The 19,761-nt window shown below is 60.0% G+C and overlaps 5 protein-coding genes across 5 annotated transcripts; 2 read left to right on the top strand and 3 right to left on the bottom strand.

Moving 5' to 3' along the window:
- Window positions 1–485: 485 nt before the first annotated feature.
- Q8F55_007995 (uncharacterized protein) lies at window positions 486–4,380 on the top strand (the record flags this gene model as incomplete). The annotated part of the gene is made up of 3 exons (XM_069356402.1): window positions 486–746; window positions 853–3,629; window positions 3,681–4,380. 3 exons carry the CDS (start codon window positions 486–488, stop codon window positions 4,378–4,380), a joined length of 3,738 nt encoding a protein of 1,245 aa, XP_069206243.1.
- Window positions 4,381–4,882: 502 nt separating this feature from the next.
- On the bottom strand, window positions 4,883–7,185 carry VPS27 (Vacuolar protein-sorting-associated protein 27; the record flags this gene model as incomplete). The annotated part of the gene is made up of 4 exons (XM_069356401.1): window positions 4,883–6,685; window positions 6,729–6,827; window positions 6,874–7,046; window positions 7,134–7,185. The coding sequence occupies 4 exons, from the start codon at window positions 7,183–7,185 to the stop codon at window positions 4,883–4,885; spliced, it is 2,127 nt and encodes a 708-aa protein (XP_069206242.1).
- A 1,218-nt stretch (window positions 7,186–8,403) lies between these two features.
- RPO21 (DNA-directed RNA polymerase II subunit RPB1) lies at window positions 8,404–14,007 on the top strand (the record flags this gene model as incomplete). The annotated part of the gene is made up of 7 exons (XM_069356400.1): window positions 8,404–8,487; window positions 8,544–8,637; window positions 8,685–8,857; window positions 8,907–9,176; window positions 9,227–9,972; window positions 10,020–13,423; window positions 13,574–14,007. 7 exons carry the CDS (start codon window positions 8,404–8,406, stop codon window positions 14,005–14,007), a joined length of 5,205 nt encoding a protein of 1,734 aa, XP_069206241.1.
- Window positions 14,008–14,970: 963 nt separating this feature from the next.
- eso1 (N-acetyltransferase eso1) lies at window positions 14,971–17,418 on the bottom strand (the record flags this gene model as incomplete). Its single annotated transcript, XM_069356399.1, has 12 exons — window positions 14,971–15,347; window positions 15,414–15,519; window positions 15,557–15,901; window positions 15,941–16,010; window positions 16,057–16,130; window positions 16,363–16,703; window positions 16,751–16,829; window positions 16,869–17,004; window positions 17,042–17,150; window positions 17,191–17,240; window positions 17,286–17,318; window positions 17,360–17,418. 12 exons carry the CDS (start codon window positions 17,416–17,418, stop codon window positions 14,971–14,973), a joined length of 1,779 nt encoding a protein of 592 aa, XP_069206240.1.
- A 488-nt stretch (window positions 17,419–17,906) lies between these two features.
- On the bottom strand, window positions 17,907–19,226 carry Q8F55_007991 (uncharacterized protein; the record flags this gene model as incomplete). Its single annotated transcript, XM_069356398.1, has 7 exons — window positions 17,907–18,340; window positions 18,384–18,441; window positions 18,480–18,640; window positions 18,679–18,737; window positions 18,777–18,955; window positions 19,002–19,128; window positions 19,165–19,226. The coding sequence occupies 7 exons, from the start codon at window positions 19,224–19,226 to the stop codon at window positions 17,907–17,909; spliced, it is 1,080 nt and encodes a 359-aa protein (XP_069206239.1).
- Between the last annotated feature and the right edge of the window lie 535 nt (window positions 19,227–19,761).

Here is a 19,761-nt window from a genome sequence, read left to right as displayed (position 1 = left end):
CGCCAAACCACCCAGTGCGAGCGCGCGCGCCCTCGATCCCAATGCCCCCCGTCGCCACATACAGCTCGCCATCTCCACAGCATCGACCATCGGCAGAACGACCCCCGTCATCGAATCGCACCGATCGCAGCTCGCGCACATCCGATTCCACCACACCAACGCGCCCCCAACGCAGGGCGGCACCACCGCCACCGCCTGCCGCCGACACGGTCTCCCCCTCAAGACCTTTAGCCAACTATCGCAATTCTGCGCATTCATCAGTCATATCCTTGGGGAGCGAGTCGTTTCACTCGGCGTCAGAATTCAAGGACGACTCGTCGCACGAGTGGACAAAGGCTGGCGGAATCCTCGGCAAGCTCAACTTTGAGAGTCCAGAGGCAAAGCGAGCCCGGCTACCACCGGTATCGCCTGTCGAGCGCCGTCGTGCTCCAGAGGCGACTGTCGAGCGTCCCAATGGCTCGCGTCCACTGCCTGCTCGTCCCATCATGAGCCAAGAACGGCGGTCGACTGGCGATGTCCCATACCACTCTGGCTCGACCGCGCCGTCGCCGCTCAAGAAGCTAAACCTCGCTCTGTCGTCAACGTCGTTGCACATGCACCCCTCACCTACGCCTTCCCCGTCGGTCGAGAAGCAGCAGGACGAAGTCGAAGAGATTCGCGGCCCAGACGGCGACGAGACTACAAAAGGCTTTTGGAAGGGCCGAAGGACACGCCGCACATCACGTCCGAGCGACGTTTCTGACAGGGTGCGTAGTGTGTGTCCATTCTCGCGTCCGTCTTTTCATCATGCTCCATCCCACACTCATTCACTCGTTCTACATGTGTCTCCTCCCTTGGCTAACACCACACAAGCCCGCGTCACCTGCCATGAACGGCAAAGGCCGACCATCCTCCCAGGTGGGCGATCGACCAGCTCCCTTGCGCCGTCCGTCATCATCACTGTTCCACATTCCTTTCCAGCGCACGCATTCCCGCGTCTCGTTAGCCGTCGATCTCGACACACCAAGCGTCGACGACGGTTCTTTCCAGCTCAAGTCATTCCGTCACATCTCGGGAGCTTCCGACGCCGACGGCGGTGTAGACAAGTACTTCTCACACGTCAAGCGGGAGCCTGGCGCAGCACACCAGGCACCAGGTCTGCGCGATTCAACCGTGACAACAAGTCAACGCAACTCGGCCGTCGCCATGGACAATGAACCGCCCCTCACGCCGCCCCGGCTGACTCGGCCACCGAGCCTTGCCAGCTCGATCGACAGCCAGAGAGTCAGTGTCGCCGCCTTCCGCAAGGGGATCCGCCGCCCCAGCTCGTCTGTCCTTACCGACGCCGACGACGACGACATGCCTCTGTCTTTCAGCCGCGCAAACCTGCGCAACGATGCTCACATCAAGAGAGATTCGTCGGCACTGTCACTCACCGACGGTGAAGCTTCGCCCGCCGTCGTCACACCGACGCTGGCACTGTCGCCTCCAGGTGATCCCGCCCAACGCACGGAACGCGGTTCGAGCCCCGGCGCTTCAGCGCTTCGCCCGTCCTCGTACGCCGCAGCACCGCCATCTACCAACGCCCCAGTGTCGTTCACCGTGAGACGTGCTCCGCGCGAGGACAGATCACCACCCAAACAGGAGGGGCAGGCGACCACCCGCGATCGCCTCCCATCGCCTCCCGCCGAGACGTCGTCGTCATCCTACGCAGCACCAGTGTCCGAGCAACAACCGCCTGCACGAACCACCTCTCTGGCTCTCGCGGGCATTCGCACCTCGTCATTGCATATCGACGACCAACCGCAATTCCGCAGTCGCGAGCTGTCGCCCCAAGCGGACGCCGTATCCGTCCGCTCGCGCGAGGTGTCCCCACCTGTGCAGTCCTCTCCACCCGTGCAGTCGCCAGTGCAGCAGTCACCCGTGGCCGTCACAAACCGTGTCGTCTCTACACCCAAGACGTCTTGGGCTGAGCCACGCACTTCGCCCCCTCCACCGCCTCCAGCAGCTATCCGGATACCCGAGCCTCAGGCGACCTTGGACGACATCAAACTTCCTCCTCGGCCAGACGAGTTGGAGGATGAGCCTGTTCGCCGCAGCGGTGGCATGTCCCCATCGCCGTCTAGCGGCCTCACTAGCCCGCTGTCTGCTCTCGACGAGGGCGTGCGTCGCATCTCAGGATTATGGAGCGCTCAACCGGCCCTCGAGGTCCCCCCTGTTACTCGCAACGACCGCGAGTCGCCAAAGGAGGAAGCGTTCGATCCGGCCATTGTCAACGCATCGCTCTACCTGGCCCAGAACGAGCCTCGTCAGCGCACAGCGTCGGCGTCTGAAGCGAGGATGAGCCTGCACGAGCGCCTCGGCAAGGTGACGGCGACGCCACCGATGTCAGCGTCGACCTCGACTACTCGTCTCTTCAACCCTGCCTCGCCCAACGGTACCAGCGAGACGGCACAGCAGCGATCTCCAGGCAGCGATCGTACGGCTTCGCCAACACCTGTCCCACCAAAGATTGAAACAGCTCCGGCACCGCCTCCAGCTGTCCCTCACTCCAGCTTTGGCCGCGCCGTGAAGAAGGCTGCGGAGAAACCACGCGCCGACCGGGCCGGCTGGGCTAGTAGTTCAGACGACGAGGAGTCGAACAAGACCCCGCCAGCACGCAAGCCCCTCAAGTCGGCAATGCGTGAACCTCGGGAGCGCATTCCATCGCGCACCGCGCCCGTCGTTGAGGAGATCGAGTCCGAGGACGAGGATCAGCCCCTCCACACGCTCAAGAACAAGGTGTCGCGCGCTTCCTTGATTCAAGACCGTCCTCAGCCGCCATCCCAGGCTCGCCCTCAGCCTTCTCGGTCGTCATTGAAGCCCCAGTCGTCGCGATCGTCTGTGCGCCTGAGCACGCTCAACGGCATCAGCGGTGGCTCCCGCCCTTCCCTCGTTGATTCCCAGCGCAATTCGGCCAACGGCTACGCAGGCACCTCGCGTGCTTCCATGGTCGAGTCCTCACGTAATTCTGTGCTTGGCTCAGCACGCCCTTCCGCGGAGTCGTCGCGCAACCCGAGCTCCAACGTCGTACCGCGCCTCTCCACGAGCGACTCCATTCCGCGCATCGCGACAAGCGAGGTTGGCGGCCCGTCCTCGCGAACATCGATGTTTGATCCCTCGTCACCTGTTACCGTCACGGCAAGCGCTTCCAAGTGGTCATTATCGTCGTCACCTTCGCCCACAATCTCGCCTGGCCGGTCTGGGTCAGATGAGCCGCCACGGGCGCCTTCCCGCCCTGCCTCGCGTGCCAACAACATGCCTAGATCAGTCAGCAGTGACCGCTTACGGGCACACCCGCCTTCGAACGGCCTCCGCCAGCCATCGCCTAGACACTCGATTGCCAACCTGGCGGTTGAAGCTCGTCACACTGCTTCGCCCGCCTCGTCCCAGTCTGGTCTGACTGGAGACTCGTCCGCCCAGCAGCCCATGACACCACACTCGCATGACCAGGCGTCTCGCCGCTCCTGGGCAGACGGCCATCGTCCTCGCCCAGAAGGCGCGGCCCAGCGCGAGAGACCAGCGACAACGTTTGACCAGCTTGGCGGCGCTCCTCCAGGTGCCTTCCCCTACGGCCAGGCTCCCGTTGACATGAACTATGCCGCACAAGCGTACGTTTCTCACGAACCTATTGCTATCGCTCTCGCTGACATCAGTCACAGTGCCATGAAGCAGCAGATGCAGGCTCAGTGGATGGCTGCTGCTTCGCGTTACTTCGAAGATGCCTGGGAGCGCGGCTCTGTCGCCTCTACAGCTCAGACAGCACCACACATGCCTGGTATGAACTTCCCAGCACCAACCTATGGCTACTCGTACCAGCAGCCGCCGCCGCCGGTACCGCCCATGGTCCCTCAAGGCTACGGCACTGGCGCCTTCCCTCCTGGCTACCCAGTTGGCTACCCGGGCGCTTTCCCCCAGGCTCCGCAGATGGCGTTCCCAGGTATGCCAATGGGCATGCCTGGTTTCATGCCTCCCATGGGCGGCGGCAGTATGTACGGCTACGGCGCGCCTGCCCAGTCCGTCTTTGGCGGCGAGTTTGGCCCTCCAGTTACTGGCTTCTCTGGACGTCAAGGCGGAGACAGCCCAGGAGGCTCTCCCGCGACGCGTGCCCGCCGCGTCTCTGGCACGACCGACATCAACACCGGCCGCCCAGCCAGCGTCGCGCACGGCATGTCCGGCCCCGGCGCGGCGTCGCGATCGACGCCCCCTCGACCCACCCGTGCTACTCACACCCGCCGCGGTTCTGGCTTAGCGATGAGCGAGATTGGCGGGCCACCGCCTTCAAGCTGGCGCCGAAGCGGTGGCGGCCTCGAGGACTTTGAGCAGACGCCCCGCCCCAAGCGCGTCACCAATCCGTCGTAACCCCGAGCTGGCCTCATTGCTCGCTCCACCCCACCTGGAACGATCCCCCCCCCGGTCCTCACCCTCACGAACAACTCTACCTACCATTGCACTCACTTTTATATATAGCATTACCCTGCACAACCTGGCACTGTTCCAACCCCCTCCCACATACACACCCATCCGCATCCCAGACATTTACCAGTAGCCATCCTCCCTATCCTATTCGCCTCAGACGTCTCCTGTCGGCGAGGCGTTTGTCTTTCTGGATTCAGGACCATGGACTTTATGACACTGCCTCGTTACCCAGCAACTCTGTACGGCACGATAATACCTATACCTGGCTGCGAACAGTGGCCACGCCTAGCGTCTCGTCATTGGACAATTCTAAACAAGCACTGTCTCATGCCTCATGCATCGTTTCGTACAATGTCTTCAATGCTTCCTCCTATGCACTATTAAGCTGGTCGACAACGATGTCTTCTAAATTGGGGGGGGTACACGTACAGCCTCGCCTCGGCGCCTAGAGCTCAATGAGGAGCGCTTCCTCCCGCGGCTTCTCCAGCGCAGGGGCAGCGGGGACCTCGAGTCCTCCCTCTGGAGCAGCGGGGAACATTGAGGCAGAGTAGAACTGCCCTGCCTTGACCTGCTCTCCACCCCATGCGTTCTGGGCCGGGGCAGCTGCAGGGGCAGCAGCAGCAGCAGCAGGCGCAATGGGTGCACTCGGTGCAACTGGTGCGGCGTACTGGGGTTGCTGGGGTTGCTGAGGGACGGAGAAAGGAGCATGTTGCGCGTTCGAGATTGAAGGCGATGCAAGGGGCGAAGAAGGGAGCGGAGCCGTAGCTACGACGGGCGACGTATAGCTCGCAGAGCGGGCCGGGGCAGATGGAGCGAGGGGGAGCGCGGCCGTAGTGCTCGTGGGTGAGGCCGACGGGTGGCTCGCCATGTCAACCGGTGGCGGAGCCGACGGCAGAGACGGCTCAGGGGCAGCCCACGCCTGAGGCTCCGCAACCTGAGGAGCTGCCTGGGGCTGCACGTGCGGCGGCGCAGATGGCGAGTGAACGGCAACCGGCGAAGGTGCTGCCGCGTACGATGCCTGTCGCGACGGGGAGGGCGGCGCCCACTGTTGCTGCTGCGGGTACCCAGGGTACGCTCCGTATGCTTGCTGCTGAGGAGGAGCCTGGTACTGTTGGTACGGCGCCTGTGTTGGCATGGCGGGGTAGATCGAGGGGGCAGCTGGAGCAGCTTGGGGTGGTGCTGCCTGCGGAGGTGGCCTGTATGCCTGAGGCCCAGCGGGGACGTAGTAGCCGTTTGCTGAAGGGTAGGCCTGACCGTACGGCTGCTGGTAGCCATAGGGCTGCTGGTACTGCTGAGCGTATTGCTGTTGCTGAGCCTCCTGCGCCTTTCGGGCGGCGTACGCTTGCTGACCGTCCAAGATTTGACCGTAGAGCGTCACTGCCTCGCTCAGCTTACCCTGCATCTCGGCCAACATCTGCGCCTTGGTCGTCTTCTCCTCACTGTTACGCTGGAGTTTCGGTCCAAGGGCGTACGCCTGGTCGTGCAAGATGTGTGCGTGGGGGAATCGTCGGAGGTCGCGTTCACCATAGGCCGCCATCTGGTCCAAAGTGTTGGAAAAGGTAAGGATCGTCTCGGTCTCTCTCGGTGCGAGGTCGAACGTGGGCAAAGGCTTGAACTCGGGCTCCTCGCTGCCGATAGGTGCACTCGGCCTGGCGTTGTACTCGCGCAGACTAGCTTCGATTGCGAGGCGGAGCTGCTCGTCGTCATCATCTCCTGAACCATTCTTCAACGCCAGCGGAGGTTCAGACCCAATCAACCCAGTGCTGCCGGGTTGAGACTGCGCCAGGGAGAGCTCGATGGCTCTCTGAAGGTCGGCGTCGTAGTCGTGCCGGGAGCGCGGTGTGCGAGCCGGCACAGCAGGTGCGGGCTTGTTCTTGCCCCCTGCAACCCAACACCCGTCACACACGCGGACCTCCTCCTTGATGCCAAACCGAGGAAGAGGCATGTTGTGGCTCGAGCACTGCTGGTCGAACACCTTGCCGCAGTTTCGGCAGTGGTGCTTGCGGTTCGTGAAAGTGAATGGCGTCCGGCAGCGCATACAGACCTCCGAGTCGACCCACTTGGGCGCCGTGGTCGTCTCAAACAAGTGCGCGTTCTGGCTGGCGGGTGGAGGGGGGAACTTGACGCCCGAGTTCTTGAGCTCGTGGTAGACGTCGACGAGGAATGTGAGATCCTTCTTGTTCTGGAATGCAACAGCCCACTGCTGAAAGAAGTCGAGAGCCATGTTCTTGACCTCGGGGTTCGTGCTCTTCAAGTACGTCAGCATGTGGGTGGGGGTTCATTGGGCTCACAGATGATCTGATCAAGCCAGCCACCTCATCAACAAACTCCTTGCTGGCGATTTCCTCCAGGAAGTGATCGCCACCGTTCTTGATGCACGTATCCACAAGCTAAGGGCGTCAGCACGGTTCAAAGTCGCTAACCCATCACACTCACATTCAAGGCGTACATCTGAACACGGCCGTTCTTGCTGCTAACTCGCTGCTTCAAAGCCTGCATTGCCTGCTTCGGCTCAACCGCCTTGGAGCGGATCATGTCTGTGATTTCGAGGTTGAGGGCAATGTCCTCCCCCTGAGGGTATGGGAGCTTGAGCGGCGAGCATGCCTTCTCTGTACGACGTAGTCAGCTCGGTCCCGCGTCTCCATCACACGGCGGCACCGCGCGCGTGCACAGCCACCGTCGTCGAGGACACTTACCGACGGCCTCCTCATACTCGGCATTGGTGCTGGATCCCCACAGCCACGACATGGTTGCAATGGACAAGTGGAAACCAAGGTCAAGTCAAGTGTTGCTGGGAATGCGACGTGTCGCACGGGTCGACAATGGCGCTGGTGCGAATCAGTGGCCAAGACGACGAATCCGGAAGCAACCAGAAGGCAGCTGTGAGCCGGCTCCCCTCTGGATGGTGGTGGCGATGCAAGTGGTATTGAGCTCTGTGCGTGATGCAGCGTCGTGATGAGCGATCACTAGAGCCGTGTCGTTTACAGTGTCGTTAAAAGGGGCGGCGAAGGGAGGAGGAATGAGTCAGAGGGAGGGAGGAAGTATGTAGATGGAGGATGTGCTGTCGTGAGCGTCCCAGTCACGGCCGAGCGCCGACAGCAGAGTGACTGAGCGATTACGATGACGCCGCGTACGCAGCCTTCACTCGCCCAGCCCAGCGTTGCCACCACACCCACACCCACACGGCCCTTCCCTGATGGCGGGGCGCCACATGGCCGCGCGTGCTACCAGGTGGATCGGCGTTTCCGGGATTATTTTTGAGTGTGCCACGCTGGCTGGAGTCGTGCTTGGGTCAGTGAAGTGAGTAAGGTGGGGGAGGCAGCCTGGCTGGGTGAAGGGTGACCCAAAATCTGATTCCGTCGCCGCCTTGGTTGGTCGGCCGGCCGTCACCCACCCACCCTGCGCGCTCGCGGCCATCAACCAACACGAGACCACCTCGATCCATGTTTTGATCAATCACCCCTATTCCGTCTCGTGCTCTTTGTAACCCAACAACGAGTACAGACGTGTCCCGGGACCCAAAAAGAGCCTCCCTTCATCGCATTCCAGTCGACATTGCTCCTCTATCGATCCTTGTCGACCAGGAATTCTCGATCAAAGGTCGGCTCCAACAACCCTTCTCTCGACTTCTTTGCCACCCCTTTCCTTTCGATTCTTCAGTCGCGACATCCGCTAAAAGCCTGATCAGAGGGCTCTAAGCGTGGTTACGACTGTGCAGCAGCCGATTCGGACGAGAGAACGGCAGTTGACGGAGCGGAAATCGGCCACTCGTCCTTGTCTTTGGGACGTTTGTTGTTCACGCGACAAACAGGTTGCAACCGCGGCAGCGCCTATTGTTCGACCCTCATCGTCTGTTGGGAGGACATCTCGGCACATTGCGAGGACACTCCAGGCGACAGACGCTGCGATTGAAAAGACCATCACTCTTGCCTTTCGGTCGATAACCATCAGTCACAGTTGCCCATCATGACGGTCACCTTCCCTTACTCATCCGCCCCTGTGCGACAGATTAACGAAATCCAGTTTGGTGTGATGAGCCCCGAGGAGATTGTAAGCAGCTAGACCCGTTTGGGACTATCTGTGGACTTGGATCTGACTCGTCTCAGAAAGCATACTCGGTGGCCAAGATTGAGCACCCCGAGGTTATGGACGAGAACGGGAGGCAGAAAGTGGGAGGTCTTATGGATCCAAAGATGGGTAGTGAGTAGGCAGAGCCACCGTCTATGACGGAGGCTTACCCTCGCCAGCCATCGATCGCAACTTCAAGTGTCAGACGTGTCTCGAGGGCATGGCCGAGTGCCCGGGTCACTTTGGCCATATTGAGCTGGCCCGTCCCGTTTTCCACGCAGGTTTCATTGTCAAAGTGAAGAAGATTCTCGAGTGTGTCTGTTACAGCTGTGGCAAACTCAAGGTGGACCTGGTGAGTCGCCTGTAAACAAGGGGCTGTGCGTTGTCTAATCTCGTCAAAGCGTGATACCACCGTCGCAACCGTGGTCAAGAGGACCAAGCCCCAACATCGTCTCAAGGCCATCTGGGCCCTGGCTCGTCCGAAAACCATTTGTGAGGCTAATCAATTGGAGAACGACGACGATGGCGATGCCACCAACGAGGATCAGTTCAACCGCGAGCAGAAGCCGGCCAAGGTCGGTCACGGTGGATGCGGTCACGAGCAGCCTCAATATCGCAAGGAGGGTCTCAAGCTTATCGGTGTCTTCAAGCCGTCCAAGGACAAGGGAGAGGTGCGCCGTGTCGTGGAAAGAGGTGCACAAAGCGTACTGACTTGTTGCAGGAGGGTGCCGAGCCTGAGAGGAGGAACATCTCGGCGGCGGAATGTCACAACATTCTGAAGAAGATCCCGGACGAGGACCTTGTCATCATGGGTCTGAACGCCGAGTACGCCCGTCCCGATTGGATGATCCTCACGGTTCTCCCCGTCCCTCCGGCCGCAGTGCGCCCTTCTATTTCGGTTGATGGAGGTGCCATGCGCAGTGAAGACGACTTGACCTACAAGCTCGGCGAAATTCTCAAGGCAAGCGGCCAAGTACGCAAGCTCGAGGCCGAGGGTGTTCCACCAAGTGTCGTCAACGAGCACTTTGATCTCCTTCAGTTCCACGTCGCGACCTACATGGACAACGACATTGCCGGTATCCCCCAGGCGCTGCAGAAGTCGGGTCGCCCCGTCAAGGCCATCCGAGCCCGTCTCAAGGGCAAGGAGGGTCGTCTCCGTGGTAACCTCATGGGCAAGCGTGTCGACTTCTCGGCCCGTACCGTCATTACTGGCGACCCCAACCTGCAGCTCGACCAAGTCGGTGTGCCCAGGAGTATCGCCATGACCCTCACATACCCTGAGCGCGTTACGCCTTACAACATTGCCTACTTGCAACAGCTCGTCAACAATGGCCCAGCTTTCTACCCTGGAGCTCGTTACTACGTCAAGGACACTGGCGAGCGCATCGACTTGAAGTACCGCAAGTCGGGTGAGCCCATCAGTTTGCAGTTTGGTTGGATTGTCGAGAGGCATCTGAAGGACGGAGAGTGAGTTGATGATGGCGGAGGGAGGGACCGGTCACTGACATTGCTAGCTACGTTCTCTTCAACCGTCAGCCATCTCTTCACAAGATGTCCATGATGAGTCACCGAGTCAAGGTCATGAACTACTCGACTTTCCGTCTCAACCTTTCCGTCACCTCGCCCTACAATGCCGACTTCGACGGCGACGAAATGAACTTGCACGTCCCTCAGAGCGAGGAGACTCGCGCCGAGCTCAGCCAGATTGCTTGGGTTCCTCGCCAGATCATCTCTCCACAGGCTAACAAGCCTGTTATGGGTATCGTCCAAGACACCCTGTGTGGTGTTCGCAAGTTTACTCTGCGCGACTCTTTCTGCGACTGGGACTTTGTTCAAAACCTCCTCCTCTGGCTGCCAGAATGGGACGGTACCATTCCTGCCCCTGCCATCCTCAAGCCGCAGCCTCTGTGGACTGGAAAGCAGCTCCTGTCGCTGTGTATCCCCAAGGGTATCAACATCACGGCCAGGAACAACGAGAAGCCATCGCCCATCGACATCACAGACGAGAACGTCCTCATCGACGACGGACAGTTGATCCACGGTGCCATTGTCAAGAACATGGCTGGAGCGTCGAACAACGGTCTCATCCACGTTATCTTCCGTGAACTTGGCCCGGTGGTCACCCGTGACTTCTTCTCAGCTGTTCAGATGATGGTCAACTACTGGCTCCTCCACAACGGCTTCAGCGTTGGTATCGGTGATACCATTGCCGACAAGGCGACCATGGCTAGCATCAACAATCGCTTGGTGCAAGCCAAGGACACGGTGCAGAAGTTCATTCTGGAGGCTGAGGCCAACAAGATGAAGCCTCGACCCGGTATGACGATCCGTGAGACCCTCGAAGCCGCCGTCTCTGGTGAACTCAACAAGGCTCGTGACTGGGCTGGTAAGACGGCCCAGGACAACCTCAAGGCGGACAACAACGTCAAGCAGATGGTCGTTTCAGGTGCCAAGGGTTCGTTCATCAACATCTCGCAGATGTCTGGATGTGTCGGTCAACAGATTGTGGAGGGCAAGCGCATTCCGTTCGGTTTCCGCCACCGCACATTGCCTCACTTCTCGAAGGACGACTACGGACCCGAATCGCGTGGTTTCGTTGAGAACTCGTACCTGCGTGGCCTCACGCCCCAGGAGTTCTTCTTCCACGCGATGGGAGGTCGTGAAGGTCTTATCGACACTGCAGTCAAGACTGCAGAGACTGGTTACATCCAGCGTCGTCTCGTCAAGGCTATGGAGGACCTTAAGGTTGGATATGACGGCACTGTCCGCAACTCTAGCGGCGACATTATTCAGTTCCTCTACGGCGAAGACGGAATGGATGGTGCGGCAATGGAGAAGCAAAGTCTCGACATCATTCGCCTCTCCGACGATGCCTTCGAGAGGAGGTACAAGGTGGACGTCATTGGTGGCTCCGGCGGCTTCTCCCGCGGAACCCTCCAAGCAGGCATCGACCAATCGTCGGTTGAGCTTCAGAACTTGCTCGATATCGAGTTTGGCACACTTGTCGAGGACCGCCGACTCCTTCGAGACGAAATCTTCCCGGACGGCAACCCCGGCCACCCCTTGCCTGTGAACATTCAGCGTATCATCCAGAACTCGCAGCAAATCTTCAACATTGACCCCCGAGTGCCAAGCGACCTCGACCCCGCATATGTGATCCAATCCCGCCAGGCCCTCTTTGACCGTCTCGTCATCGTCAGGGGCAACGACGGTATCAGCATCGAGAGTCAACGCAACGCCACTCTCCTCTTTGGCATTCTTCTCCGGTCGCACCTCGCAACCCGGCGAGTGTTTGAGGAGTACCACCTTAACAAGGAGGCCTTCGACCACCTTATTGGAGAGCTCGAGGTCATCTTCAACAAGGCCGTCGTCGCGTCTGCGGAGATGGTCGGCACGCTTGCTGCCCAGTCGATTGGTGAACCTGCCACGCAGATGACGCTCAACACCTTCCATTACGCTGGTGTCTCCAGTAAGAGTGTGACCGGTGGTGTGCCTCGTCTCAAGGAGATTATCAACGTCGCTGTCAACATTCGCACACCTGCTCTCGCTGTCTACCTTGACCCCGAGTACAGCCGAACCGAGACCGACGCCCATCAGATCTCGCGCAAGCTCACACATACCCGACTTCGCGACGTCACGGCTTCAGTCGAAATCTTCTATGACCCTCAGCTCGACTCCACTGCCATTGTGGAAGACCAAGACTTTGTTGACGCCTTCTTCGCCATTCCCGACGAGGACATCCGTCTCGAGCTTCACTCGCCCTGGCTGTTGCGTCTCGAGCTCGACCGCGCAAAGGTGCTCGAAGGTCAATACGAAATGGCCGACATTGTGGCAGCGATTGTCAACACAGTCGGCAAAGACGTGTTTGTCATTCACTCTGAGGACAACGCCGAGAAGCTCATCATTCGTATCCGCGTCGTCGCCTCGGAGAAGGAGGAGGAAGACTTGCTCGGCGACGAGGACATGTTCCTGAAGCGCATCGAGGGTACCTTGCTCGACCAGGTCGAGCTCGGTGGTATCCCACGCATCACTCGTGTCTTCATCTCGGAGGGCAAGAAGAACGTGTTGACGTCCAAGGGCGAGTACGACCAAGAGAAGGAGTGGTACCTCGAGACGGACGGCATCAACCTCAAGGCGGTCATGCCTATCGATGGTGTCGACGCAACACGCACATACTCGAACAACTGTTACGAAGTGTGGGAGACTCTGGGTATCGAGGCTGGCCGTAACGCCCTGTTCAAGGAGCTGAACGGTGTCATCGAGGCTGGTGGTTCTTACGTCAACTACCGCCACATGGCGCTGCTCTGCGACCTCATGTGCAACAAGGGATCCCTCATGTCGATCACTCGTCACGGTATCAACCGTACCGACGCAGGTGCCCTCTCGAGGTGTTCCTTCGAAGAGACTGTCGAGATTCTGCTCGAGGCAGCCGCTGTCGGAGATGTCGATGACTGTCGCGGCGTGGCAGAGAATGTCCTGCTTGGACAGATTGCGCCCATGGGCACAGGAGCCTTCGACGTCTCGCTCGACCTCGGCATGCTCAAGGACGTCATTGTGGACCACCGCCTCCCTGTCCAGAACATGTTGCTTGCCAACACCATGGGTGGCATGACGCCGCATGTTGGCAACATGACACCATACGACATGGGCTATTCGCCGGCTTGGAACCCCAATGGCGGTGTCGGTGCGGCCGCTTTCTCGCCAATGCAGTCGTCGAACAACGACGAGGGTGCCTACGGCTTCGCGGGCTTCCAGTCGCCTGGGCACGGCGGCATGTCTCCGGCTGTTGGCGCCTATTCGCCGAACGTTTCCGGCATATCACCGACCTCGCCGTTCGCAGTGTCGTCCCCTGCCTACAACGTCACGTCACCCTTCGCTGGTGGTGCCTCACCATGGGTGCCCCGTGGTGGCGCATATGGTGCGACGAGTCCTGCATACAGTCCCTCCAGCCCTCAATACTCCCCCTCATCTCCTCAATTCTCCCCCTCATCGCCCTCATTTTCCCCGGCCTCGCCCTCATATTCGCCTGCATCTCCAGCATATGCTGGGGCTTCGCGGACCTCTCCAGGTTACTCCCCTGCCAGTCCCGCGTACAGTCCCGCGTCGCCCATGGGTATCACGAGCCCACGCTACTCCCCCGCCTCTCCTCAATACTCTCCCGCTTCGCCGGCATTTTCGCCCACATCGCCTGGATACTCGCCTTCCGGCGCGCAGGCGTTCCAGGCGACGAGCCCCAAATACTCGCCAGCGTCGCCCGCATTTTCGCCCACTTCGCCGACTTACAGTCCCGCTTCGCCAGCTTACAGCCCGGCATCTCCATCTTACAGTCCGGCATCGCCAGCTTACAGTCCGGCATCGCCTGCATACAACGCGGGCGCGCCCGGCGCGGCTGGCCCCTCTGGTGCTGCGGCAAACGGGCAGGCTCGTCCCGGATGGGGCAACCAGGCCAACCGCGGCGGCTACGCTTCCTCGCCTAGCTGGAGCAACACCAAGCGCGACTGATCGTCTTGATTCGAGAGCCCGAGAGAGAAGTGAGACGACGAGAACTAGAGATTGAACGCGCGCGTCCGAGTTGAGAGACCCCTTAAATCCAGAAAATTGCCATAAAATTACACAAACGCCAAACCAGCGCCGACAGACGCGCAAAGAGACGCGTCTTGCATAGGCCGGGGCGGCTTAAATCCCTACATTGTACCCCTCTGCTGTTCGGCCACACAATGCATCACTACAAACAGTATGGGGTTGGTGGAGGCGGAACGAGTTTGACTGTGGATGGGTGCCGCGTGAGAGTGGCGGGATGGCTGGCGGAAGTGGTGTGTGCGGGTGCGCTCTGCTCCTCGTCGGCGGCGTCGTGCGCTCGCTGGGTTTTGGAGAAGCCGGGGGGTTGGCAAGGCTTTGGCGTGGAGGGGCGTGAGCCGGCCGCTCGCTTCTCGACCTTGGGTGATGGACGTGTGTGGAGGGTGGACGGCCCTTGTCCTCGCCCGCGAGCGCATTGAGCAGGTCGCGTGACGCACAGCAGGGAGGGAGGGAGGGCCAGGTGGTGGCAGACAGCACTTTCTCCCCCCTGCCGTGATGGACCCTCGCGTGGCGGTGGGGCTGGGTTGGTTCAGTTGGGACTTTGCCAATGGCTCCTATTCTGGGTTGGTTGGAGCTGGGAGGATTTGGACGTCGCCCTGCAGATGTGATGGAGACGGGTGTGCGGAGGTTTGGGTGTGTATCGCTCCTGGGGTGGAGGAGGTGGAGGAGGAGGGAGGGAGGAGGAGGGAGGGAGGGGGAGGGAGGGAGGGGGAGGGAGGGGAGTGATGGGGGTGGCTTCAAGCCGAGCTCGATGTTGATGGAAGGGATGATGGGCAGATTGTGGCGGAAGACTTGCGCACAGCTGCCAGAGACACGACAATGCTGATTTCATGGTGATGATACAAATGCTAATGAGGTGCTCTATGGGGTTGAGGGGCGAGTGCCCTGCTACTTCTTGGGCGCAAAGAATGCCTTGATGCCGGCACTCTTCTTGGGGGCCTTAGGAGGTCGTGGGGCGGCGGCTGCAGGCCTGCTGCTGCTCGCCACCGGCACCTCCTCCTGGAGGGAGAGGGCAAAGTGGTAGTCGTCATGTTCTTGGCGTGCGCCTGCGAGCCAGCGTTCATGATCCTCCTCGAGGACGTCCTCTCCTGGTGCGATGACCGTCTGGCACTTGGGACAAGTCCAGCTACCATTGACCGGTTCAGGTGCCACAGGCTGAGGGCTGTCGCTCTTGCCTGGTGATGAGGATCCTGCAGACTCGAGCTTCGGGGTCGACGACTTCTGGGTGAGGAAGGTTTCCAACGGCGTCTTCTTCTTCACGGAGCCTGTTTGCAGGGTTGGTAGCCGCGGCTTCTTGCTTGTATCTGAATCTCTGGTCGGCGAGGACGTACGTGACCGCTTCGCCGTCTCCTCCTTCTTTGGACCAGGGTTGAAGAAGTTCTCGATCCCGCGCTGGCCCTCTTCCAGACTCTCCAAGCCATGGAACGCCAGGCTGATCTGACAACGTCAGCCCGACGCAAACACTGCCACTCACATTGCTGTACTTCATTGTTCCCTTCTTCAACGGGGTAGTCGTCTCGTCCCACAACTTGCGCGCGTACTTGAGGATGTACTCTGGTGTCAAGTTGCGTGTGAAGGGGAACGCAGTTTGGCGAGAGTGGAATGACTCGTTGGAAGCGCGTGTGGAGAGCACAAGCGTCTTGGGCCACAGCCCAGGAGCTGATTCGCGGCCCTCACGAAGACGAACCGTGAGCTCGCCGGCAAGAATCGAAAGCCAGTGAAGACCCATCGCTGGTGTTCGCACAGCTGGAATGGTGTTCTTCGAGGCGAGCATCGACTTGGTGACGAGCTTCTCCTTGACTTCGGTGTGGTCGATTCCCTGAAGGTTAGTTGATTCGGTAGGGAGTGCTCAACTTACCCGAATGATGTTGTAGACCCAGATGCTCTCCTCGCCGAACTTGTCTTGCAAGGCTTCGAGGCTGATAGTGCTGTATCGTGTCAGTGCCAGCAGATGTGCGGCCAAGGGCAACGCACAGGAGGTCTCCAACTGTGGTCGCGGCGAACTCTTCAGAGATAGCGTTGCCGAGCTTTCCTCCCAAGAACCGGATCTACGCGGGTTAGCATCCATAACCCCATTCGAACCCACGTCGGTGAACTCCATGCCCCGGAGAAATCCAGCTTCCGAGGCCCCTCGCAAGACTGTTTGCGCGTTTGGCTTCTTCCATGCGGAGCAGAGCTGCCTGGTAAGCGTCTCGATCGACAAGCAAACCCGCCTTAGCAAGCGACTTGTTGTGGGCAATGCCCTACTTGTCAGCGCTGCCCATCATGCCATGTACTCACCGCTGAACATGTGTAGTGCAGCCTTGTCCACACCTCCTCTCGCACCTGCATCATGATCTGGGCTCCAAAGCACAGAGCCCAGTCCTCCCAGGTCGAAGGTGCGTCCTCGACGTCGTCCTCGGCCGCGTCGCCCTCGTGCTTCTCTTCGACCTTCTTCTGTCCGTGTAATGGGATAACGTTGCCGCTTTTAGACCAGTCCACGGGTGGTGGTGGTGGAAGAGGCGTATCCAGTCCATCAGGAGCGTCTGGGGGCACGGTTGCGAGATGGGGGAAGGTCTCGAGTATCTGCTTGATGGCCATTGGCGTGAGATCCATGAATGCCTCGTCGATGGATGCCTTCTCTGGGGAGTGTCAACAGGTGAACATTCTTCACAAGACGACCACCCACCGATTTCACAGTCGGGTGCCATCTCACGGAACACGGCAAGGATCTTGAGGCTTTCTCGTCGATATGGGTCGAGGCTCACCTGCTTGGTCAGCTCTTCAGATTACGCTGAGCTGCCCACCTTATGAGTCCGGCGATCAACATCGTCCCAGTATCCAGCCTCGGTATCTCCCTCCCTGAACGTCGCGACGTGCTGCACCACCAGATGGGGGCATGCCTTCTTGGCCTCACCGATCGGGTTCTTGCCGTTGAAGCCACTGACGGGTCAGCTACCAGGACGCAGCTGTAGCTCACCGCTTAATGCCATACGCTCGCGCCGGGTAGTTGACGGCGATTATCGAGTCCCACTGGATAGCGATGAGGGGAATGTCGTCAGGAAGGCCGAGGCGGACCTGCTCGAACTCTGCGGGCGTGAGTGATGGGTGGAGAGGGAAGGTGCTCACGGGCGAAGGCGCCGTCGATATCACAATGGGCGATGGTTCGTAGGGGGTTGCTAGGGCAGTTAGCTAGGGCTCAACACTCGCTTCGGCCAGCTCACAAAACGGTCATTGCCTGCGGGCTGAGGAGGTGCCTGCCGCTGTCAGCGACGCGATGGTGGAGGTAGGTGCTTACCTGTACGTCACGGGGTTTGCCGCACCGTCTTTGCGCACAGAACCTTGAAAGAGCGCCATGGTGGGCCTGCGCTGGCCTGGGTTGTCTCTGCCCCAACGGTGAGGGTTGTGGGGTGTTGCAAGACTTGCAAGATGGTTGTGGGCTGGAGGCAAGACGAGCAACTCCGGCTCCAAGACCAGAAAGATGAGGTGTGTTGTTGATCCAAATCCGCCGGTGGAGGTTTATGTAAGCAAAGTGGCACTCGAATCGAGGCGGGTTTTGTACGGTTTACTCGACCTGTTCTACGAGGACGCTGACGCGAGTGAGAGAAGAGAGCGGGGGAGGGGGGAGAGGGTGGCGTTGGGGGATTGCATTGAAAGGACAAGGGCTCGTTTCTCACATCAACACTCCACCATGCCGACTAACTCGAACAGAAGCCTATGATGGCTCACTCCTTGATCACGCTGCTCTCGCCTGAACTCATACATGGACTTCTGTACACACATATTTTGTAGGACTGGTTGCACGTTCAACGCAACATGGGGTATCAACTTCTCTCCGCCTTCAGTCAGAATAACTCGCCCTCGCCCGCCTCGTGCTTGGCACGCATAGCAGCCTGGATCTGCTTGAAAATGTACCCGACGGCCTCGGCCATCGACTCGTCCTTGGAGCGGTACTTGAGGCCGAGGACGTGGGTGGCCTTGGAGCCGTCAAAGTACACGGCCTGCCTGTCGAGTTCGGCGCGGAAGGCGACGTCCTCGTTGCCGTGCAGCAGCTCGACAAGCTGGGGCAGGGCGTGGTTGGCGGCCAGGGCAAAGTCGTTGCCCCAAAGCGGAGTGCCCGAGATGATGAAGCGCTCGCCCGACGCCTCGGGGATTCTCATCGCCTTGACACATGCGTCGGCCACGTCGCGGCGGTCGACAAAGTTGCCAAAGGACTGGTTGAGGAGGTTCTGCGGCGCGCCGTTCGAGAGGAAGGGCTCGAAGAGGGCGAGCACGAGGGCTGGTGGGTAAGCAGGGGGTAGGTGCCGAAGCTGAGTACGTACGGTCACAGTGGTCCACCCTAAGACCGAGCGGCTTGTCGTGCGTGGGGGGGCCGATAGTCTGGGGCTGGTTAGAAGGGCACCCCGAGGTGGACTTACGCAGCCAGGGAGCAAGGCGACACCGTCCCAGAGGGGCTGGCGGCGGCGAATCCATTCCCAGAAGGCCGTCTCGGCCAGCGTCTTGCTGGCGCAGTACTGGATCGAGCCGGGCGCGGCGGCCTGCTTGAGCTCGACAATGTCGACGCACTGGTCGTTCCAGTCTGTTTGTCAGTGTCGTCGCCAGGCTAGCTCCCCTCACCCTTCTCAGTGTAACAAATCGGGCCGGGGACGTCGTAGCGGCCGGCGGACGCAATGGAACTGAGCGTCAGCTGAGTGCCGTGGTCCCGAGCAGCTCACCTGATATGAACGATGCGCTTCACCGTCCGATTTAAGGGCCCGACGCTGTTCAGCAGGCTCGTGACGCCGCGCACAGCGCGCTCGAGGAAGAAGTGGTCGCCGATGTGGCACGTCGTGCTCTGGAACGCGAGGTTGATGATACCCTCGACGCCCTCGATCGCCTCGTCGTACGCATCGTACTGGAGGTTTAGCGATAATCCCAGTCATTCTGACACTGTCACCCACCCTGGTGATGTCGTTGACGACAAAGCACTCGACATCGGGGAACAAGGTGTGGATCTGGCCGAGCTTCTGCTGGCTGTCGGTGACGCGGACCTTGAATCCGGCGGCGAGGAGGGCAGCGACCGTGTGACTGGGGTCAGCTTGGTCGGGGGAGGGGAGGACTTACGTTCCGACAAAGCACGAGGCGCCAGTCACGAGGACCAGCGAGCCGCGGGGGAGGAAGGGCATGGTGGCGGGAGGAGGGGAGCAGGCAACACCGCGGTGCTAGAAGCCTGTGGCTCGCGCCTTCGCCTGGATGCCGGGATGGAGGGAGTCTGTGCCCGGCTGTTGCTTTAAGAGTCGTTTCTTGTGCTAGTGTTGTGGTCCAACGCTGTGAATCCTCGCCCCAGAGGCCATCAACAACATCATTGGGGTCGAAAGGATTGGTTGGATTATTCGCGCCACGTGACTTGGAGATTGGAGCTGTAGGATGGACGAGGTGGCTAGCGGCTGCTATGCGCTGCCGGTATTCTAGCCTGCGCGATTTGCCCAGTGCGGTACTGCTCGCCAGCGCCGGTGCCGGCCATGGGACGTGAAACGCTTGTTGCTGCTTGTTGACTGATGGTGATCTGTCGCCACTGCCACTGTGGAGCCGATGAAACCAATTGGACGATTGAAAACCCCTCCCAATATCGCGCAAGGGTTAGGAGGGGTTAAACACTTCGCATTCGCCCAATATAACTCGCAACCGAGGTTGATAGCAGCATAGCAGTGGCGATAGCGC

The sequence above is a fragment of the Vanrija albida genome (assembly GCF_041260175.1).
Source record: "Vanrija albida strain AlHP1 chromosome Unknown contig_6, whole genome shotgun sequence".
In the NCBI taxonomy this organism is placed as follows: domain Eukaryota; kingdom Fungi; phylum Basidiomycota; class Tremellomycetes; order Trichosporonales; family Trichosporonaceae; genus Vanrija; species Vanrija albida.
The sequence above is the reverse complement of the archived record's forward strand: the minus strand, read 5'-3'. Positions and strand labels throughout refer to the sequence as shown.